Source organism: Hyperolius riggenbachi, chromosome 10 (assembly GCF_040937935.1).
Source record: "Hyperolius riggenbachi isolate aHypRig1 chromosome 10, aHypRig1.pri, whole genome shotgun sequence".
NCBI lineage: Eukaryota > Metazoa > Chordata > Amphibia > Anura > Hyperoliidae > Hyperolius > Hyperolius riggenbachi.
The window spans coordinates 71,542,771-71,561,703 of NC_090655.1; the positions used below are offsets into that span (position 1 = coordinate 71,542,771).

The 18,933-nt window shown below is 44.2% G+C and overlaps 1 protein-coding gene across 4 annotated transcripts in view; it reads right to left on the reverse strand.

Annotated features, from left to right (window-relative positions):
• LOC137533983 (solute carrier family 22 member 15-like) overlaps positions 1 to 18,933 on the reverse strand; it is a 538,432-nt gene that overhangs the window by 160,134 nt on the left and 359,365 nt on the right. For all 4 annotated transcript variants that reach the window (XR_011024265.1, XR_011024264.1, XM_068255310.1 and 1 more), the window contains one exon: positions 1,711 to 1,783. Coding sequence is in view for 2 of the 4 variants with exons in the window: in XM_068255310.1 (XP_068111411.1) it covers positions 1,711 to 1,783 (73 nt within the window). In the remaining 2 variants the exon portion in view is untranslated. The remainder of the gene's footprint in view (positions 1 to 1,710; positions 1,784 to 18,933) is intronic.

Sequence of the window (18,933 nt, forward strand, 5' to 3'; positions counted from 1 at the left end):
GAAATGGTGGTAGACAGCAAGTCAATGGGGCAGTGTAAATGTTCAATCGTCATCTCGCCTACCACTGCAATGCGACTAGTACAGTGCAGCATACAATCCATAGACTTAAAGGGAAGGTTCAAGCAAAATAAAAAAATGAGTTTCACTTACCTGGGGCTTCTACCAGCCCCATGCAGCCATCCTGTGCCCTCGTAGTCACTCACTGCTCCAGTCCCCCGCTGGCAGCTTGGCGACCTCAGAGGTCGGCGGGACGCATTGCGTAAATTTTTACGCATTCCCGCTAGTGCAGGAACATTAACACATACATTTTTACGCGTTACTGGTTCCATGCGTAAATTTTTACGCATTGAACCAGTAATGCGTAAAAATGTATGTGTTAATGTTCCTGCACTGGCGGGAATGCGTAAAAATGTACGCAATGCATCCTGCCGACCTCCGAGGTCGGCAAGCTGCCAGCGGGGGACTGGAGCAGCAGTGAGTGACTACGAGGGCACAGGATGGATGCATGGGGCTGGTAGAAGCCCCAGGTAAGTGAAACTCATTTTTTTATTTTGCTTGGACGTTCCTTTTAATGCTTGCACCACGCACGTTGCCGGTAGATCACTACAGGTGGCGTGTTATCCACTCCAGCTAGGCTTTTTCCGCCTTGGTGCAAAGCATTGTGCTCAGTGCAGCTTCAAACCTTTTCAGACAGGAGCCTGGTCGTGGACTATCAAATGGTCCCGGCGCTAGATCGATGGTCTCGTTATGTATCTGACTTTTGTAATTTGTAAGACTTAGAGGATTCCTTTAAAGCTCAAGTCCAGGACAAGTGTAGTTCTCTCTCAGTCTAGCAGGGATGTCAAACCGGTCCTTGGAGGGCCGAGATCCTCACACATTTTTGACACAGCTCAAATTAATTGATGGGTCTGAATCAGGAAAGGTGTGGTCCATCAGGTAGAACACCCTCCGCTCTTTCTCAGTCCATCCTAAACACTGGCATGGATCTGGCTCTCCAGGCCTGGAGTTCGACACCTGTGGTCTAAAGGTAGCTTTTTTTTGCCCAATTAGATGTTTGACCAAACAAAGACATTGTGATCGTGCATTAAAGCAGAAGTAATTATGATCAATATTAAGAGCGTTTGCGGCAGCCATTTTCTGTCTCCTGTGCTCTGCAAATTCTTCCTCCTCATTGGAGGAGTGCTGTGCTGGGGGCGTGAGTTCGTGAACAGAGGAGAAAAGGTTGTCTACCCACGCCACCTAGTGGCAGACAGTTGAATAAAACCCAATACAGAAACATCATGACTGAAAATTGCGAGTGCGGCGTTTCAGGGCCATTTTCTCCGCAGGTAGGGGTCGTATCATGCACATTTTAAGAGATTCTGGTAGAGGAGAACCAGAGCTTTCCATTGATGTATAGCATGTGGGGGTTGTGGCGGCGGTAAGGCGGTAAATCGGCGCGGTTTGGAGTGCTATCACTTTGCCTATGGGGATTTCCAGTGGGTCCCCTAAAGTAGACTATAATTATGATCAATATTAAGATCAAAACACTGACCCGCAATGTTGGGTTTGGTCAGAATTACAATCATACTTACTATTGCAAGTGTATGGCGTAGTGTATGGCTGGCATTAGATCGTTTGCAACCCCTAACTCAGATCTTGCCTACGCCCTTGCATATATATATATATATATGCAATAACTAAATGCAATAGCAAAAGGGGGTCTCTTACCATGGATGGCACAAAAGGAGCAAGGATACCACCGAATCGGCATGCCATAGCGCACACACCCAAGCCAGCATTCCTGAAACATAAAGGAGGGTGAATGTATTACATCCATCAAATAAAACCAGAAGAGAGTAAAAAACTAAAACAAACAAATAACTAAATAAATAATTAACAAAGAAGTACAAATTAGGTACATTTCTGTCCTGCACCCTCACATATCCCAGTTGATCCAGAGGAAGGCAACCCCCCCCCCCCCCCCCCCCCAAAACACCTTACAAGTCAGTCGACCTTTAGCCTCCTTAGTGGTAATCACGAGTGCAGATAGCGGTGGAAAAACCATGCCAGGAGCGGTAACCCCGAGCTGAAGTAGTGGTAGCCGCTGGAGGTCTATGCAGGGCAATGGGTGCAGAAGGCGTTTTTCACTCACCATCCGGGGGATCCCAATGTCGGCCACCATTCTTCTTCCTCTCTTCTAAGGTTCTGCTTCCACCTGGTGAGATCGCCATCTGTCGTCATGACGTCAGCCGGCAATCTCACTAAAGGATTACAGCGCCACCCCGAAGACGGACGCAAAACTGCAGCGCTGGATCCCTAGCAGCATGATTATTTTCCCCGGTTGTAGGGTCTAAAAACATGCAAAAGAATTGTACGACTTTTACACCCTAAAATCCGGAAAGAATCATACTGCCAAGAGGGTTAATGAAACAAAAAAAAAATCCTTCCCACCTCCAAGGTGGCAGTCAGTTTCTGATACGAATTACCTAGTAATTCTAGCTGTGGATGTCCTTCAAAGCATCCAAACCACCTTTAAATGCAGATATAGAATTTGTTGCAGCCGTGACATATAGTAAAATGTAGCAAATGATTCAGGTTACCCACTTTTACGTTAATTATCCTTGTTTCAGTATCAAAAACACTTCCTTTATGTATATATTGATATGTAGCCCTGTGCGCACAGTGAGGTCACAGCCTAGGCTGTTTAGTTAAAGAGAGCCCAAGGTGGTCTCAGAAAATTAAATAAAACTAGGCTACCTGATCCGGAGGGCTGGGCGGATCAGGCACACAAAACCACCACTCTCCGCCGCTAATGTGGGCCGCACTGGTCCACTTTCACTTTCGTGACCTCTGGGTCATGACTATGAAAGGAGAGATTGTGTCTCATTCATAGTATGCAAGGAGGCGGGAGAGCGGCAGGAGGCGCAGCCAGGAAGAGAGAGCTGCCCAATGGTGGCTCTGGAAAGCCTGCAGGAACGCCTAGTGGGCGTTTTGAGCAGAGAATACCTCTCCCCCATGTTTACCCCCAAGATGACAATGTTGCTGATTTCAGGTGGCCATAGCACAGCGTGGGGGGGGAGGGGGAGGCAGAGAGCAGCAGTGTGGGAACACAGAGGCATGTCCCCTCCCCCCCCCTCCCCCCCATTCTGGGAGATCAGGTGTTATTTCTATTCGGCTTGGATCAATCAGTAAACATTCAGCAGAGCTGCACCTGACATACCTAAAGATGTCACCGCCTGTGATACATTTCAAAATTTAAATCAGGGTGGGGAAAGCGTGAAAAAAGATTTTCCAATGGACAAACAAAGACTAAATAATTCATAAAGTAATACTGTAAAAAAAAAATCATTACGTTGTTTTCAGTACAGTTCCTCTTAAAGATAGCACAGCATGAGACAAAGCTAGGTCTCAGATGCACCCAGCTGTGATTAGAATTGATACATTTCTAACTTAATAGTCATTGTAGGTAAGAGGCCACATTACTGTCTTTATTAACAACCTACACTGCAGCCACTGTGTGGTCACCAGGTGATAAATAACATTCATGATTATATTTAACCTAAACCCTGGGCTCGCCTACTCCCACTCTCCTCCTTGGAGCTTGCTGTTTCAATATAAAACAAAAATCCACAGGCAATTTTATTTTATTGCGGCCTAGCGAACTTGTACCTCCTGTGGTCCCGGTATAGGTCAGGGGAATATACGGTTAGTCAGAGGAGGGAGATCTTGCTGTCACATAATGAGGCAGAGAGATGGGGTGAGGAGTAATGACGCATGAGGCTTTGTGCAGACAGAGTTATGAGGCGTAATAAGGACCGTATTATAAAAAGGTATAAAGTATGTGTTGGGTGGTGTGTGTGTGCGCTGTTCAAAATCCCATGCTTTTATTGAGCAACAAATTCACATATTTGCTGTACAGGCCGCCACTTCTCCACTTACGCTCCAGGAAATAACTAATTTAGTTATCTTGGGAAGATAAGATCAAGGACATAATGAGTGTTCTCTGGGGACAGGAAGTCTCCACTGCTGGGAAACCTCTGACAGGAGGAGAAGTACTAAAGGCGAGAGAAACAAGCATTGCATCTCACATTGTTACAAAAGAAACGCTCATGTGACTGTTCAATTTGTGAGGCGGATCTTTTATTTAGAGCCAGTTCCCCTGACACTGAAGGGGTTTATGAGGTACCATCAGGGCCGGGCAGAGGTGAGAGAGGCTCCGGCCCCAGGGCGCAGTGTAGGAGGGGGTGCACAACTCACTCAGCTATTAGGAATAGAGATGTCCGCAAACGGTTCCCGAACCGTTTGCGGTTCGAACAGCTCCCCCTGTACTAATTACGGGTCTGTTGCCGGGCACTTTCTGCACATGTGCGTGACGTGCGGGCCAGCGCGTCACGCACAGGCCCATAGAGGTTCGTCCGCGAACGGTTCGGGCCATCTCTAATCAGGAAAGAGGATACATGGCAGTGACTGCAAGCCAGATTAAGGTGTTGGGGTCCCCGGGGCGCCTCTTAGTCTAACAGCAATCAGTGTGTGACGGCTGGGGTGGGAGGGATGGAGGGGCGCACTTTGGTGTCTCAGCCTTGGGTGCTGGAGGTGGGTAGGATGGAGGCGCCCAATGTATGTTCTATTTTGGTATTTTTAAATGCAAATAAAAAATGATATAAAAAGAGAGGTAATTGCTTACCTCACCAGAATATATAGACACCAGTTCAACTGGTTAAAGTAAAAGTTGTTATTACTACTTCTAATTACATGCATTCATAATGTTGCAACTAAAGTGCACGTAAAATATGATTATCTGTACATGGTCCATTGTATACACATATACAGTATATATACCTATTTATTGTTTTAGGCATTTTGTATTGACCTGAGGAAGCGGGCCATGACCCATGAAACGCGTTGTCAGATTGTTTTTTGATTAAAAACTTTTTTTCCAGTCGAACTGGTGTCTATATCTTCTGGAAAGGTAAGCGATTACCTCTCTTTTTATTATATAATTTTTTATTTGCATTTAAAAATATCAAAATAGAACATACATTGCGCACCTCAACCCTACCCACTACCAGGCAGACCTCCTTCGGAGGCAATAGCTTTGCAGTTTTTCTGGAAAGTCTATCGTACTACAGGAGAGCGACCATCCAGTAACCAGCAGGAGCTGGAGTACCGAGCAGGGATGGTTAATTCCCTGCAGACCTATACGGTGGTTGCATAAACTGCAACCCACCTTTGTTAGTATATATTGATATAATTTTATCCTCCCTATACCTGACGATACTGCACCATTGGGCTCACGGTCTCTCCCTACTTGTCACCTAGGTATTCTTAGCCCTTACAAGAATTACCAAAAAAAAACTATTGGGTGCTGGAGGACCTTGTCCCGGCTCTGGGTACCGTGTCACAAGTCGGCCGACATCACTAGTTCCCGGTATATCCTGAATAGATACGCTCTGTGGCCCTTTGCGTGTCCATAGACGTGTTCCCACTACCCACCGTTGTGCATCCGCTACGCTGTCATTGCCACTTCCATTTAGGTCCTGCGCCACTGTCACCACCGTGGCACAGCTACCTTGTAGGGGATACTCAGCCAGAATATAGATCTGAGTCTTGGAAGAAGCAGACTCCCATTGGATTGCAAAGATAATCATGCCTAGCAACAGGGAGGATTCTCGTTGGTCCTTTACCAAAGAGAACCAATAAGTATCCTTCCTGTTAGTGAGAAGGACTCTATATACTGGTGAGTGTCCCCTGTAGTGAAGCTGAGCGGAGTGACAGCAGTGGTGGAGAACCCAAGAAATGTAGGTGGCGACAAGCCTAGTGAAAACAGCCACTGTCCAAACTAATGGGCTTGCATTGCATCAATTGATTGAATCATTATTTTTGTCAGCATCCAAGAAAAATCGTGCAGGTTCCAAATTTGCATTCCGCTTATTGCATCGGATCAAATGGATCCGTTGCAGTCTGAAGTGTGCACGCATCTTAACAACAACATAGTATTCGTGATCAAGTCTGTTTCTCCAATGCAAAAAGTTTGGTTTGTTTTTGTTTTGCTAGTGTGAATGGTGCCTACTTCTAAACACAGAGTGGAGCTGAAAGTCTAGAATGAGGCTTTGAAGGGATGTTATTTTAGGCTTATTAATACCCTCAGCAAGCCCAGTTTAGGTTCCTCTCCCTCTGTGACCACTACCTGGCAATAGGAAGGGGTACATTTATAAAATGATGGGCTTGTAATTAGTGATGGACACTAAATTGAAAAAAATGCACCTTTATTTCTAAATAAAATATTGTCACCATACATTGTACTAGGGAAATATTTTAAACGCTTTAATAACTAGGACAAATGGGCAAATAAAATGTGTGGGTTTTAATCATGGTAGAATTTATTATTTTAAAACTATAAAGGCCGAAAACTGAGAATTTTTTTTTCCATTTTCTCTTCTTATTTTTCCCATTAAAATGCAGTTTGAGTAAAACAATTATTAGCAAAATGTACCACCCAAACAAAGCCTAATTGGTGGCAAAACATACATACATACATACACACACATATATATATATATATATATATATATATATATATATTTAATTGTGATAAGTAGTGATAAAGTTATAGGCCAATGAATGGAAGGAGCTCTGAAAGGTGAAAATTGATCTGACACAGAAGGGGAAAGTGGTTAATGTATTACAATATGCTTACTCTTTAGATACCATTATGGTTCCTCTTAAGGTGGCCACCACCACTATACAATTAAAAGATCCAATTTTTTTCATCAATTCGATAATTTCGATCGGTTGACCCGAAAAATTGAGATCGTCGTTTTTGGTCAATTAATCTGATTGAATTTCCCATTTTTTGTTTTTTTGTTGTTGTTTTTTTTAAGATTGGACATTTTGTAAATTTCAGACCAACTTTATCAAGAATTGTATGGTGTGTGATGGATTGTCAATTACTTGATGTACAATTCCAATCAATTATTTCTGAGCTTTCAATTATTTTATTCATGATTGGTGGAAAATCGAACAAAGGTGTGTGGTCAGATTTTTGAATGGTTACAATGTACCAATCAGTCAGAAAAATTGATTGCTATTCTTGAATTGAACAGTTAATTAAAAATATTGTATGGTGTGTGGCCACCTTTAGGCCTCTTTTTCACGGGCAGTTGAACTGTGTGCTCAGCAAGCAGTTACCAGGCAGCAGCGAACAGTTACCAGGCAAAAGTGAGCAGTTGCCAGGCAGCAGTAAGCAGTTGCCAGGCAGCAGTAAGCAGTTGTGAGAGTTGGAGAGGCATTTCGCTGCCTATAAAATGCCCGTGAAAAAGAGGCCGAAGTGTGCCTAGGGACATTTTGTGCTATGGAGCCCCACCCCTTGTGGTTATACCTCTACCCTCAGCACCACCTGTAACTCCAGAAGCACTGCATTCAGCGACAAGAAACAAAATACTAAGTCCAGGTGCAGCTCTCAGGGCCAGGAATATACCGTTTATGCAGTTGCTATAAACACAGGCTACACAGCACACTAGTATAGCAATTCATCAGAGATATGTTTGGAAAATGCAACCAAATTAGAATTGCAAGCAATAATCAAATCCGGGCAAGTCTGGCAGTAGTCAGCAAGGCTGGCAGAAATAAAACACCCAATGGGACATAAGCAAACATGTGTCTACTATTACCGGCAGTATTTCAGAGCGTAAAGAGGTTGTCTCGTATAATGTACCTAGTGGGGCATTCTGTAGCTGGACCACTGTAGCCATTTACAATGGGAAAACAAGTGAAAAGCCACACTGAGAAAGCTGGACGCTGCCTATAGAACTCATTTATAAAGCATGAAGCAAAGAAAATCAATGGTGTTGCTCACACCAAACAGTTTTGCTTTGATTTATTTTCATTCTGCACACAATAATGGTCGACACATAGGACTGTACTTCTAAATCGTCGTGTTGTAGGAATAGTTCAGCGGCAGATGGTTCAGTGATAACCCCGAAACGCTCTCTCCCTTTGTTTGCGGCTGAATTTATCCACAAGAGTTCAGCAGCAGCAAGAAAAACTTATTTTCAAAAGAAGTAAAGTTGATAAAAATAGTATGGTACTGTCATTTTTCCTTCCTGATTTTCTATTTTTATTGTTTTGCTTATTAATGACATTAAAAGGTTTCTGACATCACAAAAAAACATGAGTATTACTTAGCCGTGATGCCTTTAATAGCAACACCTACAGTTAAAGACTTCTAGTAACTCCTGATAAGTCTTTGGCTGCAAACATTCATGTCACCAATAAGGAAAACAACAGTGAACCCGCTTTCCCCCTGTGTACATGACATGCAAAAAGGCTGCCCGGACTCTACTCTTTTGCAGTGCTAATTCCAATATAGGTAAGGGATACTGATAAATACTACAGCTAAACCCAACCCTATTCTCCCACAGAACCTTCTCTCTAGCGATGCCAAATCCCTAACTACCTCCCCCTTCAATGCCCACTCTAAACCACCTCCCCCCTTCAATGCCCACTCTTAACCACCCCCCCCCCCCTTTCAATGCCCACTCTTAACCACCTCCCCCCTTCAATGCCCACTCTTAACCACCTCCCCCCTTCAATGAACACTCTTAACCACCTCCTTCCTTCAATGTCTACTTTTAACCACCTCCCCCCTTCAATGCCCGCTCTTAATTACCTCCCCCCTTCAATGCCCGCTCTTAATCACCCCCCCCCCCCCTTCAATGCCAGCTCTTAACCACCTCCCCCCTTCAATGCCCACTCTTAACCACCTCCCCCCTTCAATGCCCGCTCTTAACCACCTCCCCCCTTCAATGCCCGCTCTTAACCACCTCCCCCTTTCAATGCCCGCTCTTAACCACCTCCCCCCTTCAATGCCTACTCTTAACCACCTCCCCCCTTCAATGCCTACTCTTAACCACCTCCCCCTTCAATGCCTACTCTTAACCACCTCCCCCTTCAATGCCTACTCTTAACCACCTCCCACTTCAATGCCTACTCTTAACCACCTCCCACTTCAATGCCTACTCTTAACCACCTCCCACTTCAATGCCTGCTCTTAAACACCTCCCTTGCAGTTAATACAGAAAACTAGTAATGCGCTTCAGGACTGAATAAACAAATGAACGTGGTGCGTGATCTCTTCTAAGCGCTATTGCTCAGAGATGATTTTTTTCACTTCCTGACGTCAGTCAGGAAGTGAACTCTTTAACCCACTTGGCACTTACCTTCACACTACAATTTTTTGTAAAGGGCTTTTGCAGAGCTATTTGTTTTTTCACTCCCTGAGGCAAGTCAGGAAGTGAACTCTTTGACCCAAAAAATAATAAATACAATGTATTTATTCTTAACCCTCCTGGCGGTTTTATTTCCGCCAGGAGGCAGCGCAGCATTTTTTTTTTTTACTAAATCATGTAGCGAGCCTAGGGCTCGCTACATGATAGCCGCTGCTCAGCGGCATCCCCCCGCCCGCTTCGATCGCCTTTGGCGATCTCGGATCAGGAAATCCCGTTCAAAGAACGGGATTTCCTGGAGGGCTTCCCCCGTCGCCATGGCGATGGGGCGGGATGACATCACCAACGTCAGCGACGTCATTGGGAGTCCCGATCCAGCCCTCGGCGCTGCCTGGCACTGATTGGCCAGGCAGCGCACGGGGTCTGAGGGGGTGGGGCCGCGCGGCACGACTGATAGCGGCGATCGAGTGCGGGGCGGCGATCGGTGTGCTGACGCAGCTAGCAAAGTGCTAGCTGCATCCAGCAAAAAAAAAAAATTAAGTAAATCGGCCCAGCAGGGCCTGAGAAAACCTCCTGCGCGGTAGGGAGTTCCATAGTGTTGGATAAGCTCTTGAGAAGTCCTGGAGGTGTGCATGGGATTGGGTGATGCGGAGGGCGGTTAGGCGAAGTTCATTGGAAGAGCGGAGTGAGCGGGCTAGGTGTGTACCTCTGAGTAAGATCGGAAATGTAAGTTGGACCGGTTTTGTGGACAGATTTGTAGGTCAGACACAGTGGGCCTGATTCACAAAGCGGTGATAACTCCGTTATCACGCCTAAAAGACTTCAGGCGTGATAACCTTTGCACCGCTGAGTTAGCACCGCTTTGTGCTGGTTATCGCGTGCAAAGTCGCGCAATTCCGCGCGCAGCGCCCATAGGGTTTAATGGGCGCATTGCGCGCACTGCACCGTGCGAGCAAAACTTTGCGCGTGGGAATTTCACTTTATCACGCCTAAACTGAGTTTAGGGGTGATAAAGGGCTTTTCACAGCCGTGCAAACACTTTGCACCGCTTTGTGAATCAGGCCCAGTATCTTGAATCTGATTCTGGACTGGATAGGAAGCCAGTGGAGGGGTTCACAGAGGGAAGCCGCTGTGGTGGAGTGATAGGAGGAGTGGATAATTCTGGCTGCCGCATTCATGACAGACTGCAAGGGGCAATTCGAATCATAGGGAGACCAGACAGAAGGGTGTTGCGGTAGTCAAGGTGGGAAATTATGAGGACATGGATGAGGAGTTTGGTGGTGGCAGAGGTCAGGAAAGGGCGAATCTTACAGATGTTACGAAGGTGGAAGTTGCAGGACTTTGTGAGGTTTTGGATGTGGGGAGTGAAGGAGAGTGCGGAGTCCAGGGTGACACCCAGATAGCGGGCTTGAGAGGTAGGGCGAATCAGCAATTACAAGAAAAACGCAAACGCATCAAAAATGCAGGCAAAAACGCATGCGTTTTTAAAAACGCATATGATGCGTTTTTAAAACTACTTTTAAAATGCATGCGCTTGCGATTTTGCTTGTGTTTTTCAGTGTGTACAGGCCCTACATCGATTTTGTGAGCGATTTGCGTTTTTACCATACCTTCCATTGTAGCAAAAACGCCCTAAAAATGGTACAGGCAACGGTTTGCTGAGTGAAAAGCAGACGAAAAGCGCTGATATGATCTATCCAACAAGGATTCATTGCACAAGCAATTTTAGGGCATTTTTTAAAATCGTCGCTGCTGGAAAAAAACAAAACCCAAAAAGCCCTAGGTGTGAACAGGCCCAACAGTGGTAATATGGATTAACCGCAAGTTACGGTATTAGCTCAGTGTCAGAGACACTCTAGTAGTGCAACCATTGCTATGGTAACTAGTGTTACTAACGGTAATGCTCGTTAGTAATACGCCTTAACATGGCAACAGTCGCCCTACTCTAGTGCCACAGCTAGTGTTAAAGGGACTCCGAGCATTGCATGTGGGTATGCCTTTAAAGGAATACTATCGGTTCACATTTTTTTTTCAATTGACACAGGAATTGTTTGGGAAGTGCTGCTAAGTACTGGTGTATACATTTTAGTAGCAACTTCTTTGTTTACTGTTAGAAAAATACATTCAAAGTTTACGGACGCCAAAACTGACGGCTGACTGAGCCACGAGGAGAGGGGAAATTCCCCTCACACTTGATCAGTTAACTCTATGTGTAGCTCTGTGTGCGACAGAGAGAGACAGGACACAGGAGCTGCAGCTGTTGGGAGCTCTGTGTCTGACTGAAGTGTCTGAAGAGAGCACAGGAAATGTAACTAATTGTCACAGCTTTTTCATATTGTTTTTGCTTTCAGAGTTTGATATGTTTGATATTTGCTTTCTGTAGTCTGATATGCAACTCTGGCTGTGCATTGAAGCAGACACCCCTTCTGCAATTGCTTTGTCCCAATATAGCTAAATCCTACCCTCAATAAATTACAGCTTTTGCCTCTGATATTTAACATGAAAAGTAGGAAAATGTTTACACAGCTACTTAGACATTATTTGTACATTGTCATTTTAGAACACTTGGGTATCGATAGTATTCCTTTAAGCATACCCACAACTAATTAATTATATCCTCACACCTACCGGCATGATGTTTGTAATTATATCCCCCAGGGTTCCTTGTATTGCATTGCACTGAATGGAGCTGCCGCACTGGGGAAAGTGTCGTCCTGCATAATACAATGCTGAATAAGGAATCCAAGATGGCGGCCGCGATTTCGATCGCGAAAATAACAAACTAAAAGGCGTAGGGTGATTTATATACCATTGGAAAGAGAGCTACAAAATGGTATGCATCTTTCCATAATTACTGCACTGCTCAGTGTCCTTTAATAGTGTAACTTGTGGTACTTGCTGCGGAAGTATTTGTATTATTGCCATGCGCTGTCTGTGCACAGCAATATTACCACAAGTTACTGCATCATGCCCTATATGTCTAATCCTGATTCACAGCAGAATATACAAATGTATTTAAAGGACACCTGAAGTGAGAGCTATATTGAGGCTGCCATATTTATTTCCTTTTAAGCAATACCAGTTGCCTGGTTATCCTACTGATCGTCTGCCGCTAATACTTTTAGCCATAAACCCTGAACAAGCATGCAGCAGATCAGGTGTTTCTGACATTATTGTCAGATCTGACAAGATTAGCTGCATGCTTGTTACTGGTGTGATTCAGACACTACTGACGTCAAATAGACCAGCAAGGCTGCCAGGCAACTGGTATTGCTTAAAAGGAAATAAGTATGTCAGCCTCTCACTTTAGATTCTTGTTAAAGGGGTTCTCCGGGGTGGGGGGGTTGAAAATAAATTCTGACACTTACCTGGGGCTTCTTTCAGCCCCCTGTAGCTGTCATGTCCCGTGCCATCCTCCTCCGATCCGCCGTTCCCCACCTCCGGCACCGGGCAATTATTCTTCTAACAAGACGAATAATGCGCGCACTCGCTCGCGCCATCGTAAGCTTACTGCACAGGCGCAGTACGAAGTTTTCTTGTACTGCGCAGGCGCAGTAAGCTTCTGATGACGCGTGCGTCCACGGCTGCTCAGCTGCAGTTGGATGGGATGCCGCGCTAGACCGGGGCCGGCGGCAGGAAACAGCGGATTATTGGAGGACAGCGTGAGACATTACAGCGACAGGGGGCTGATAGAAGCCCCAGTTTTAAGTCTGGTTTTATTTTCAACACGCCCCCCAGAGAACCCCTTTAACTAAAAAGCTTTTTATAGTTTATTTCCAACCCTTTAAAGTGACCTCCCAATAATGAAACGATTTTATTTAATTGGTGTTTATATTCAGTAAAGCTAGCTGTAGTTTTGTCCAGTTTAATCTTGCTTGTCATCATTGATATTAGAAATACTGATTGACTGAGTAACTAAGGGAGCAAAGATTTGGCGGATAAAAAAAAAAACAAGCTGGAATTCTACTTTAAACTGTATTGGGCAAATCTAAGGAATGTAATTAAATTGCAAAAAAGAAACCAGGCTTGTAAAGTCTGAAGCTGAAAAGCAGATTGCTAATGATATTAAATCAACTCCCATAAAATTTTATAGAAGTAAATCAGATCTCATAAAGTTTTACAAGTATGTAGACTAAGAAAAAGAAATCTGATAATATAAGTCGTTTAAAAGATAAATTAAGAAATATAATTGCAAAGGCGAAGCAAAAGCTTAGGCATTTGATGCATTTTCTTCATCTATATTCACAAAGGATCTGCCAATGTCAAACAGCACCGTGAGATGCGGACAGCGGTTCCCATTCAATAGCGGTTGCCTAATACAAGAGGAGCTTCCGTTACATTTGAACAAAATTAGGATGAATAAATTGTTTGGCACAGTGGGAATTTGTCATCATTTACTAAATCAGTTAAAGCCCGGCTAAAAGCTTAAACAGGAAAATAATTTGGGGCTAGTGCTGACTAATTCAGCGCAGCTCTGCATGCCTTACCCACCACAGATGCTCTTTTCAGTGGTTCAGAAATCAAGTAATACAACAACATTGGGCAGGATTCTGGGCCCATTCATTATTAAGCAATTAGCGGGTGCTTTGCTAAAGCGCTATCGCTTTTTAAAGCGCTAGTGCTATGTAACCCTTATGGCAGTCTTCTCACTGCCACGATTGGCACCGATCGCAGGTGTTTTGCGATTCGCGCCAATCGCAAATGCATTACCTGCACCATTTTCTGGGCCATTCAGCAGGGATCGTGGTACAGTGCTTATAAAGCGCTGACCGCGGTCGCTCTGAAAACGCAGACGTATACAGTGACTTTTACTGCGCTAATCGCGGTAAAAATCACTAGAGCAAAAAAGTGCCAGCGTTTACTGATTTTAGGTGTGAATGGGCCATTACAAACCTGTTTTCACCTTATGTTACCTTTTTAAGCTCCCAAAGAGCAAAAACATTATATAAGTAAGGTAAGAAAAGTAATATTGAAATGAAGTTACTCAGGAACAACTTACTTTGGGCTCGTTCATACTAGGGGCGTTTTTTGCTCTTTTTTCCAGCGCAGGCGATTTTCAAATTTGCCCTCAAAACGCTTGTGCAATGAATCTCTATGAGAAAGGCCATATCAGCATGTTGCGTCTGCTTTGCGCTCAGCAAAGCGGTGCCTGTACAATTTTTGAGGCGTTTTTGCTATAATGGAAGATATAGGAAGAGCGCTAAACACTCACAAAACCGCTTTGTGCAGCGATTGCGTTCGTGTTTTTTAGAATAAATACATTGTATTCTTTTCCGGGTCGAAGAGTTCACTTAGAAAATCACTTTTACCAAAAATGCAGTGCGCAGTGGAGTGCCGGGAGGAGAAAAAAACGTGCACAAAATCGCTAAACGTTTGCGATTACAATTTTAGATGTGAACGAGGCCTATGAGTGATTATTTTTCCTGTAAAGGATTATTTTTATCAATCAGGTAATAAGTCATTTATGAGAAGTTTTGTGAATAGAGCCCAAAGTCTATTCTCAGGGCTGGAACTCACTACAACGCTTTTTTGAGTGTTTAGGGACCGCTTTAAATCACTAGCGATTTCCCTACAGCTCTGCCAATGTAAATGGATGTGACAAAATCCTCAGTAGCAATTGCGAGTAGCAAAATCGCAGGACATGCAGCACCTTGGGAGTGGTTGCGCTCCTATGTAAAGTATTGAAGCTCTAACAAACCGCTCATGAATCACTACACATAGCGGTTTGTGTGTGATTTTAAATGACTGCAAACTGTACAAAAATTATAATCATTTGAAACAACCAATTAGAATTAAAATCACTAGTCGCAATCGCTGGCAAACAGCTTATACTTTTTAAAATCGCTGCCAAAATAATTGGTAAACGATCATGAAATCGCTTACAAAACTAATTCAAAACACTACTAAATGCGATGCGATTTGCGACTTGTAGCGGGTTCCAGGCCTAAGAGTTGATTGAAAAAAAAAATTACACCAGGGACATTGTAGATAATCGTGAAACCAGAGAAAGAGAGTTAGGCTTCGTTTACAGTAAACACCACATGTGTGCAGCATACCTGAAGTGAAATGCCTCAAAAGACTTTAATTGTCCCTGATCTGTACATTCTGACAGCACCAGTGCATGATTGAATCCATATCACCACGTGAGTGGCCTTTGGCGAAGTATGGATATAAGCTATGGACATTGTGTATCACCCTTTCCCATTAGTTATGCACTTTGTGTGTACAGTCTGTTTATAAAATTGTAAAACCTAATCAACATTTTGAAACAGAATCCATATCACCAGACCATCCACAGCCGTTATGGCAAAAATCCCGCCTCCTACCGAGCGCTCCCAGTACCGTGTCACAGCGAGTCAGAGGCTCACTGGCTAACGGTCCTGGCATTCTCCGCTCTGCAACCCTGCCCCTCACGTGCAGCACACTGGTAGCCACATAGGAGCTGTGTTCCACCAATCACCGCTCAAAGCGGGGGCAGTCCCCACCAGGGGTAACACCTGTATGCGCATCACGTGCTGCTGTGGTTGTGCAGCACCCAGGCGTAAACTGCACATAGACGCGTCATTCCTTCCGGGAACGTTGCGCCGACGTCACCCGGTGTGTGTAGGTGCATTTACCTGCAATCACATACAGTGGTTTGCTAAAGTATTCGGCCCCCTTGAAGTTTTCCACATTTTGTCATATTACTGCCACAAACATGAATCAATTTTATTGGAATTCCACGTGAAAGACCAATACAAAGTGGTGTACACGTGAGAAGTGAAACTAAAATCATACATGATTCCAAACATTTTTTACAAATAACTGCAAAGTGGGGTGTGCGTAATTATTTAGCCCCCTTTGGTCTGAGTGCAGTCAGTTGCCCATAGACATTGCCTGGTGAGTGCTAATGACTAAATAGAGTGCACCTGTGTGTAATCTAATGCCAGTACAAATACAGCTGCTTTGTGACCACCTCAGAGGTTGTCTAAGATAATATTGGGAGCAACAACACCATGAAGTCCAAAGAACACACCAGACAGCTCAGGGATAAAGTTATTGAGAAATTTAAAGCAGGCTTAGGCTACAAAAAGATTTCCAAAGCCTTGAACATCCCACGGAGCATTGTTCAAGCGATCATTCAGAAATGGAAGGAGTATGGCACAACTGTAAACCTACCAGGACAAGGCCGTCCACCTAAACTCACAGGCTAAAATAGTCAGAAATGCAGTCAAGAGGCCTATGGTGACTCTGGATGAGCTGCAGAGATCTAGAGCTCAGGTGGGGGAATCTTTCCATAGGACAACTATTAGTCGTGCACTGCACAAAGTTGGCCTTTATGGAAGAGTGGTAAGAAGTAAGTCATGGTTAACAGAAAAGCATAAGAAGTCCTGTTTGCAGTTTGCCACAAGCCATGTGGGGGACAAAGCAAACATGTGGAAGAAGGTGCTCTGGTCAGATGAGACCAAAATGTAAAACGCTATGTGTAGTGGAAAACCAACACTGAACACATCATCCCCACTGTCAAATGTGGTGGCAGAATCATGTTCTGGGGGTGCTTCTCTTCAGCAGGGACAGGGAAGCTGGTCAGAGTTGTTGGGAAGATGGATGGAGCCAAATACAGGGCAATCTTGAAAGAAAACATCTTGGAGTCTGCAAAAGACTTGACTGGGGCGGAGGTTCAGCAGGACAACGACCCTAAACATAAAGCCAGAGCAACAATGGAATGGTTTAAAACAAAACATATCCATGTGTTAGAATGGCCCAGTCAAAGTCCAGATCTAAATCCAATCGAGAATCTGTGGCGAGATCTGAAAACTGCTGTTCACAAACACTGTCCATCTAATCTGACTGAGCTGGAGCTGTTTTGCAAAGAAGAATGGGCAAGGATTTCAGTCTCTAGATGTGAAAAGCTGGTAGAGACATGCACTAAAAGACTGGCAGCTGTAATTGCAGCAAAAGGTGGTTCTACAAAGTATTGACTCAGGGGGCTGAATAATTACGCCCACTTTGCAGTTATTTTTTTTTTTTAATGTTTGGAATCATGTATGATTTTCTTCTCACTTCTCACATGTACACCACTTTGTATTGGTCTTTCACGTGGAATTCCAATAAAATTGATTGATGTTTGTGGCAGTAATGTGACAAAATGTGGAAACCGTCAAGGGGGCCAAATACTTTTGCAAACCACTGTACATTCAAATGAATTGGAGTTTGGTAACTGGCAATAAAAAAGAAAGGAAGAAAAAGGAGTCAAAGTTAAATGAGCCATAATCAGTGTTGCTTAGAAATCCAGCATGTTAGCATGTGCCTATACTCATTACCACCCCCCAATTCCACCCACACTAACTAGGGAAGCTCTCCTTGGGATTAGATCCCCCTCCCCTTACTATATGCAGGGCCGGTTCCAGTAACAATGGGGCCTCCAGGCAAAAGTAACTCAGGGACCCTTAAATAGACAACTCCCAGCCAAAAAGCAGCAGTATGGGCCCTTTGTTGCAGCCAAATTTCCCTCCAGGACCTCTGAGCCAGGTGCTGCCAGCCCATCCCTTAACTGTGCTCTCCGGGGCCTCTGCAAAGTCTTTGGCAGTGTAGCATCTTACCTCCTCTGTCAGTCTGTGGCTCAATGCACTCCCCGACTTCATCCTCGTAAGGATGCCTCTCCATGACCCCGCGCGAATCACAACACAATAACATGCCGCAGGTCATAGAGAAGATGCAGCCATAGATGGATGAAGACAAGAGAGCAAGGAGCCACAGACTATAAGAGGAGTGTCCCCGGTGAGGCAGGTAAGACACTACTCTGCTAAAGGGAAGCAACAGTTAAGTTGGAGTAAATACACCTTGGGGGCCCCTACAGACTCTGGGGCAATTGCCCCCTTTGCCTCTATGGTAGCTCCGGTCCTGCCGACATGCAGAGATCATCAGCTGGAAGCAATGACAAGGTAAGTATGATCTCATCTCTCCTCAATCCACCGGCGATTGCAGCTTTCGTACATTTAGCACTGCAGCCAGCCCTGTAACAAGTCCTAACTTCATGATGATTTCATAAAAATATTGTTTAGCCACGCCCACTTTTCAGACTGTGTGCCCTAAATAATATTACCTATCATTACCCTCCTCCTCTTCCCCATTTTTACAAGAGACTTTTTTTTTATATTTACAGTATAAGGCGAGAAAATGTGCACTGTAGCAAAAATGCACTTTTTTTTAATCCGATATCATCACCATATATTGTACCAGCAACATAATTCAAGTTTTGTGTATAACGGGATAAATAATCTAATAAAATGTGTGGTTTTCACCTACAGTAGCACTTTTTATTTTAAAACTATAAAAGGGTGAAAACAGAAATGTATTTTTCTTCTTTCTTTTCCCATTACAATTCAAAGAAAAAAAAAAAGGCTTCCCAGATCCTCCTACAGTGCACTGTTCCTGAGCAAGGTCCCTCTATACCTAGCGGAGAAAAAATTGGCCAACAGGTTTCTTCTGACCACATTCCCGGCTGTGGACGTGCTTAAAGTGAACCTCCATACTAAAAATCGACTCAGCAGCACTGAAAAGGCCTGGTGTTTCTTTAACAGTTTCACAGCATCAGAACTTTGTTTCTCTTATAGAAGCCTAATTTTTAGCTGCACAGAAGAAAACTGCCCGGGCAGTTTTCCCCTTATTCTGTGCAAAGCATGATGGGATTTCTGATGATGTTGTTCTGTTTTGGTGCAATTTTTTTTTTTTTTTTAGATTTTGA